General features: G+C 52.9%; 1 protein-coding gene across 1 annotated transcript; it reads right to left on the reverse strand.

The window, feature by feature from the left end:
* Window positions 1-745: 745 nt before the first annotated feature.
* On the reverse strand, window positions 746-1,660 carry LOC135398424 (uncharacterized). The gene has a single exon (XM_064629832.1). The coding sequence runs from the start codon at window positions 1,658-1,660 to the stop codon at window positions 746-748; it is 915 nt and encodes a 304-aa protein (XP_064485902.1).
* Window positions 1,661-7,509: the final 5,849 nt, after the last annotated feature.

Consider the following 7,509-nt stretch of genomic DNA (forward strand, 5'->3'; position numbering starts at 1 on the left):
AAGATGTTAGGGATGGGGTATCGGTCGGGCACCGTAGCGCGGTTTAAGGCACGGTAATCACCGCAAGGGCGCCAGTCTCCCGTCTTCTTGGGCACCATATGGAGTGGGGATGCCCAGCTGCTGCTTGACGGTCGGATAATGCCAAGCTCGAGCATATGCTCGAATTCAGCCTTAGCGATGGAGAACTTTTCGGGAGCCAAGCGACGCGGGCGAAAGTGAACGGGCGGGCCTTGAGTGACAACGTGGTGTACGACGTCGTGCTTGACCGGGCGAGTCCAGTCGGGGGGCTTGGTGAGCTCAGGGAAGTCTTCCAGAATATGGGAGTAGGGCGACGCCGGCGCACAGTAAGAAAGGCTGTGGCAGGGTGGAATGCGATGCCGGATGCCGTGAACCTGAAGATGGGTGGTGGCGTCGATAAGGCGTTTCCGAGCGACGTCAACGAGGAGTCCGAAGTGCGTGAGAAAGTCAGCACCAATTATGGCCTGGGAGACATCGGCTACGTGGAAAATCCATCGGAAGTCTCGTCGTAGGCCCAGGTTCAAAGTGAGGGACTGCTGGCCAAATACCGGGATGGTGGTGGAGTTGGCGGCGCGTAGGGTGAAACACGGTTGTCGGCTGCGATGGGCTTTGCTAGCGGGCATAACGCTGACATCGGCACCGGTATCTATGAGAAAGCGTCTGCCTGACACACGGTCTACAACGTAGAAAAGGCGACTTTCGAGTTGACCCGGTGCACTTGTCGCCATTAGTGACTGGGCGGGGCGTTTCCCGACCACGAGCAGGGTTGGAAACAGTGCCGGGCCTCGGCGCCAAACCGCTGGTGGTACCAGCACATGCCGTTGGACCGAGGGCTTGGGCTGCGCCGGCCGCGAGGGGTGAGCGATCGTCGGCGGAAGCGCCGGGGGCTTGGCGAACGGCTCCGCGCTGCCAGTGTCGCGACAAGGTGGGTTAGGTTGTTCACCTGCTGCGTCAAGCTTTCAATGGCGGCCATGTGCTGAGAGGTGTCTTGCGTTGGTGCGGGGGTAGACACTTGCGAAACGGCTGAAGGTGTGGGCTCTGGGAAAGGAGGGTGTGGTGTCTCCACAGGCATTACGGAGGGTGATGGAATAGCAACCTCCATTACAGCATCGGCGAGGGTGGCGAGTTCGTCCGTTGAAAGGTTTGTCGTAGTGGCTAGGACCATCTGCACATTTCTCGGAAGTCTTTGCAGAAAGAGTTCTCTGAGGAAGCTGTCACTTGTGGAAGCAGCTCCGTCACCGAGCAATTGCTTCATGCGCCGTAACAGCTGCGTGGGGCGTCTGTCCCCGAGCTCCTCCGCAGACAGAAGCTGCTGAAGACGTGCGCGGTCGGAGCAGGTCGTTCGCTTGAGAAGTGCGGACTTCAGCTTGTCGTACGGGCAATCCGCGGGTGGTGAAGCGATGACATCATAGACCTCGTCGGCGGCGGATGGAGAGAGCGCTGCGATGACGTAATAGAATTTCGTGGTCTGGGCTGTGATGCCGGACAGATGAAATTGGGCCTCGGCCTGAATAAACCAGGTGGCTGGGTTCCGGTCCCAAAACGGTGGAAGTTTAACGCTAACGGCGGTCACGGAAGTGGGCTGTTGTACCATGCTGGGGGTACCGGGAGTCGTGGTGACGTGGCCGTCCCCTGTAGACATGGTGAATAGCGTGGAACATCAAACGTCCGGGTCACCAATTGTTGGAATTAGAGGAGACAGGAAGCAGTAGTCCGTTTGTCTCGGTTACCAGATTCCAACTGGCCCGAGGATGTTTATTTACTCGAGCCACGGGGCAGGTGCTGGATGTCAGGGACTGGCGATGCGGCTGCTACACCATGAAGGAACCGGAGAGAAAGCAAGAAAATATGTGGACGTGAGGGGAAAGCTAGTTAAAAGTAACTTGGAACTTAAGTTACTTTGGCTAAGTTACCTGAAAAAGGAACGAGTTCCTCTGAAAGATACCACGGCGCAAAAGTACCGAGTTAAGTTACAGGTTACCAAAAAAAAAGGAACTTAGTTACAGTAATGAGTTACTTATAACGAGTTACCTCGAACTCTGGAAACGCCCCCTCACTCGGCTGCCAGCCGTTGATGTCATATGGCCGCGCCGTCTTTTTCTTTCTTTTTTTGCGATTTCTCCGGCGTCGCGGCGCCGGCAAGCCGACTGAGCAGCAAGCGTTGTTGTTCATCGGGCGTCGCGGAAAGGACAGGTGATGAACTGAACACTCTTTAGGCGACACGTCTGCTCTTCTTGACGAAACGTTTTATGGAGTTGGAACCTAAGCTCCGCCAGCTTCGGTTTCGCCACACGAATATACCGGAGGCTGGTAAGTGATGCTGCTAAGTGTGAACGAACATTCGGATTGAAATATAGTGCTTCTTCTTGGTTACAAATGCATAGTCATGAAGACTCGGCGCAGTGACCAGTGTTTTCATTTGAAGAGGTCGTCGACCATCGTGACTTCTCCGTGTTGTGGTCAACACTATGGGCTCTGAACCGCATGGACACTTGCATCTCCGAGGCGAAAGAGCGGACCGATGAATGCATAGCTGTGTACCATTGCGCTTACCATATCTTACTGATACCAGGAACGCAACGTCTCCACAAGCACAACAACATGGATACCAAAATAAAGTCACTACAGTTCATCTGCTAGCAATCTGTGGGAAACTCCAAAACACATGGCCACCCAAGCAGCACAAAGGACTAGGATTCGGCTGGGAACGTAACGGGGATGATGGGTTCGAGGTGGCCGATATCGCCGTCACGAGCCCGACTGCTTCCCGACTATGTGAGGGGGAAGAATTGAGGGAGACGGAAACTACATAAAATTATTTCCCGATAGATGCCCGTTCGTGTCCCGGTCAGTATTCGTTCCCAATAGATTCCAGTTTTCGTCCCGGCCAGGATTCTTTCCCGATGGATCCCCGTTAACGTCCCGGTCTGCTGTGGTGTACTGGCTAAGTATTTCTTCCCACTCGTCTCCCGATGTTTATGCAGATTCGGTAACACGTGATCGGATGGTACAGCTTGAGACAAAGTTTCTGAAACATGGGTATGCTGTATTGGACTTCTCCCAGCCACCTTTGGGGAATGCTTGTTGAACAGAATCCTTGGGAAAATCTGCTCAAGGAGTCTGTTCAATAAGTGTTCCCCTTAGGCCGCAGGGGAGGCGTGGAGAAGTGAAATACAAAACACCCGTGTTTCAGAAACTTTTGTCCCAATCTGTGCGAGACAGTGAAGCATCCCTTCAGGAAGGAATTTGGCTGTTTGGTATGGGGTAACTCTTTCAAACATTGGGCTGCAGTTCACTTCATGTGTTGTGTGTTGTGTTGTGTGTGTTGTATGACAGAAAACATGCACAGAACCCCTGCACCCTGAACAGAAGTCTTAATGGAGCCTCACTGCAAAGCAGGCAAGTACAAGATACTCGGGAAGAGTCAGCCACGCCCGAACGAAACGACCGAATCCCCCGAAACGAAAAACTCACGTGAAACGAAACGAAGAGAGCTTTAGCAAGTCGAACTGATCGGGCGAAAACCGCTGCACCGAAACCCGCAAAGACTACGCTAGAGCTCCCTGCATTTGGGCTACCGCGACTGCCATCGCCATCATCTTTGTTTTGTTCAAGCATGCCATCATAATAGAATCACCTTCAAGACCAGCGGCCGCCGCACCATTGCTTACCTTGGTCCCATCAGCTTGGTGGTCCCCGAAGTCATGGTAAATGTCCAGGAATTCCTGGAGAATGACAGTGTGTGCAGTGGATTTTTTGTCAAACTGTGTTATTTTTAAGTTGGGCTGCAGTAGGTGTCGCTGCCAAGGCGCAGCATCGAGGACTGCCTGCTGCAGATCAACGTCAAAGGGACTGAGTCCCACACTGGAACTCGCTGCCTGCACACCCGGAAACGAGAGTACAACAGAGTGCTCTGCAAGGAAGAGTCGCTCCAGAGCGATGTTCACACTACAGTTGACAACTGGGTCATCGTCCTGGCATCACTACTTTAGCGCAGCCTTCACATGTTCAAATTGTCGCCGTCTCTCGAGCGACCATTCATTGCCCTCAACATACAAACTCTTCACAGGGGACGTCCGTAAGGCACCGGTGGTGAGTCGGATGCCTTTATGGCGGATAGGGTCCACCACCTTCAATGCCGAAGGCCGTGCCGAGCCATACACAACACTCTCATACTCAAATACCGACCGCACAACCAAGTCGTAGACCCGCAACAGTGTGACTTTGTGGGATCCCCACGATCGATGGGATGAACTTTGAGTATGTTGGAGGACCTCAGGCACCTTTGTTTTATATAGTTTATCTGTTGCACAAAAGACAGCTTCCTGTCGAACACCACCCCAGAAACATTTGCTCATCATAAACTGATAGTGTGTTGCCTCTGAGGAGCAGCGAGGGCTCAGGAAATGTGCCTCGCCTCCTCGTAAAAACAACATACGCTGTCTTTTGCGCGAAAAACCTGAAGCCGTTTTCATCAGCCCACTTACACAGGCGGTTGATCGTGAGCTGCACCTGTCTCTCAGCTGTCGAAAGACTTGATGCTGTGTAGAAAACCTGGACATCGTCTACGTAAAGGCAGTACTGGACGTCAGGTGGGATGGCTGTCGCTATCGTGTTCATTTTCACAACGAATAGCGTAACGCTCAGCACAGACCCCTGTGGAACCCCGTTCTCTTGTACAAAGACGTCAGATAAAGTTGAGCCCAGAAGGACACAACAACAACTTTATTTGCAACCTTGGAGAATGGGGAGTTTAATGGCCACAGGCGATACTCTACCCCATTGCTGGATGGAATGGGGGGAATAAAATAACGAGCCCCCTTCACAATAACGATCGAAGTCCGATGGTGTCCAGAAATGTCAGAAGAGCTTTGAGCGCAGAGCGTTGCTGGGCTGGATTGGGCCAGGGACCAAGCAATTTCGATAGGGAGAAAGGGCGAGAGTCCAGCTGACGAAGAGACTCGGAGAGTGTGGTTCGGGAAGGTTCGTAGTGAGGGCAATGAAGAAGAATATGCTTCAGATCCTCAAGAGCACCACAGTGGCAGCAGGTGGGAGAGTCAACTTGTCTCAAGCGGTAACGCCACTGAGCTGTAAAGGCCACATCGAGGCGCTTTCGGTGGATTAATGCAGCATCTTGACGGGAGGTGTTTCGTGGCATGCGGAAAGCGAGCGTGGGATCAACTCTGTTCAACATAGAGGGGGAAGAATGTCGGTTGTCTGTTGGCGGGAAGCCAGGGGTGTCACTAGGCGTCGCAGAATTGAACGGCGGTCTCCTCTCAGCAGAACAATACGGGTCCTTTTCCGATACGAAAGTGCTGCTTCTGCGGCGCGGTCGGCCTGCTCGTTCCCCGCGACACCACAATGGGCTGGAACCCACTGGAGAACTAGCCTGTGGCCTGCGGCGTAGATAGTGTGGTAAGCCATTAACACGTCTGTGACTAGGGCTGCGGATGGGCCTCGTATGCCGGAATTTTCAATTGCTTGAACTGCAGATTTGGAGTCTGTAAAGACTGCCCATTCCCGGGGTGTAAAATCAGCGATGTGTTGTAGAAAGAAAAGGATGGCATAGAGTTCCGCAGCTGTGGAGGAGGTTGGATGTGAAAGGCGTCTTCCGTGCACGACGCCTTCGGATGGAATGACGAATGCTGAGGCGGACTTGTTGTTTCGGGATGCGCCGTCAGTATATGCTGCCGTAAACGTAGAAAACTTCTCGTCTACCAGAGCATGAAAATGGGCTCGGAGGACTTAAGGGGGGAACTGATCTCTTCTTTGCAGAAGGTTTGGGAGGCGTACAAAAGTGGGCGGTACCGGTAGAGACCGGGGGGCTTCCGGCGGTATAGTGTCCCTAGTTATGAAGCCAGTGAGAGTCTGGCGTGTCCTCTGCGCTACGCGATAGAAGTCGCTTTCAGGGCGGTATCGAATTTTTCTCAGTAGCGGGTGGCGGGGAATGTGAGCACGCAAACGGAGGTAGTGCCGAGCCGTTTCCCGTTCACGGAGAACTTCAATCGGGAGCTCACCAGCTTCAGCCAGTACTTGCCGTGTTTCAGCCATTCTTGGAACTCCGAGGCATCGACGAAGGCTTCGAGCAAACAGGGACCGAAGTGTATTTAATGAAGTTGTTGATATCCTGTGCAGAATAGGAAGGCTGTAAAGCACAGTTGCCCTCACCAATGCCGCGTGAACCGCGAGCAGGGAACGCTGATCACAGCCCCATCCTGAGCCAGAAAGATGTTGAATTGCGGGGAGCCATCGTTGCACTTTAGTTTCAAGGTGTTTAATGTGCCGAGCCCAGCGCAAGTCCGAGTCGATTACCACGCCAAGGAAGCGGTGAAAGCGTACCGGTTCAAGCTTCTTTAAACCAAGCCAAAGAGGGAAATTGGCCATAGCTTTACGCGTGAAAGGGAGCTCGACACACTGCCCAGAAGTACAGAAGGACCCCGTGCCCAGGACGTGCCAGGACTGAAGGACGTGCCCAGAAGGACACGAAACTCTCTATCCCTGAGGAAATTCGCAGTGCACCTATATACGGTATCGTGTTTAGGTTGTTTTCAGCAGTGGTTTTGTGTGACAGAAGAGATTGGCTGTAATGGGAGGAGCTAGACACGTGTTCAAAGTGTCTGCCAAACACGTTAGCCTGTTCCTCCAAGGACGTACAGGGAACGCCATTCTGTGAAAGAAAGCCACAGTAAACCCTTTGTATTTCCCGGAGACCTTACTTACACGGTCCCACACACACGCCTGGAGTCTGGGAGTTTAACATACTCAGGAACTCCTTCCACGAGTTGCGCTTGGCCTCCTCCCTTGTGCTTTTGGCTGCAGCACGCTTCTTTTGTATTCGAACATGTTGCCAACTGTCGGGTACCGACGCAAACGAGCCCATGCCTTTTGCTGCTCCATGCGTGTCCGTTTACAGTCGTCCTTCCACGAAGGCTTCGAGCGCTTGGGCAGGGAGGACGAGATTTTGTGTATGGCTTGTGTAGCAGCGTGTACTATCGTGTTGGTGGTGAATTGGTTGGCCTCGTCGATACTCATATTGTCAGTGTTGTGCAGGGACAGGTCAGCCAGCTCACTGAACACCGCCCAGTTTGCGTCCTGCAGCCTCCAGCGGGGTTTCCGCGTACGCAGCACAGCATCGTCACCCTGATACTCAAACCAAGTTGGAAAATGGTCACTGCCATATGGGTTTTGGATCACGTGCCACTTAAGATCTTGCGCAATGGTTGCACAACACATGGAAAACTTCAATGCAGAGAATGCCCGCGTTGATGTGCTGCAGTATGTTGGTTGTGTTGTGTTCAGGAGTGTGATGGATTGGCAGAGGAGGAAATCCTTAACAAGTCTGCCCCTCGAATCTAAGTCTGAACATCCCCAAAAAGGCTGTGTGCATTAAAGTTCCTCATAATGAGAAATGGGGCTGCCAGCTGGTCTAAGAGATCTTCAATATCCTGCCCCGTCACATCTGCTGCAGGAGGAAGATACATTGAGCGGAGC

Source organism: Ornithodoros turicata, chromosome 6 (assembly GCF_037126465.1).
Source record: "Ornithodoros turicata isolate Travis chromosome 6, ASM3712646v1, whole genome shotgun sequence".
NCBI lineage: Eukaryota > Metazoa > Arthropoda > Arachnida > Ixodida > Argasidae > Ornithodoros > Ornithodoros turicata.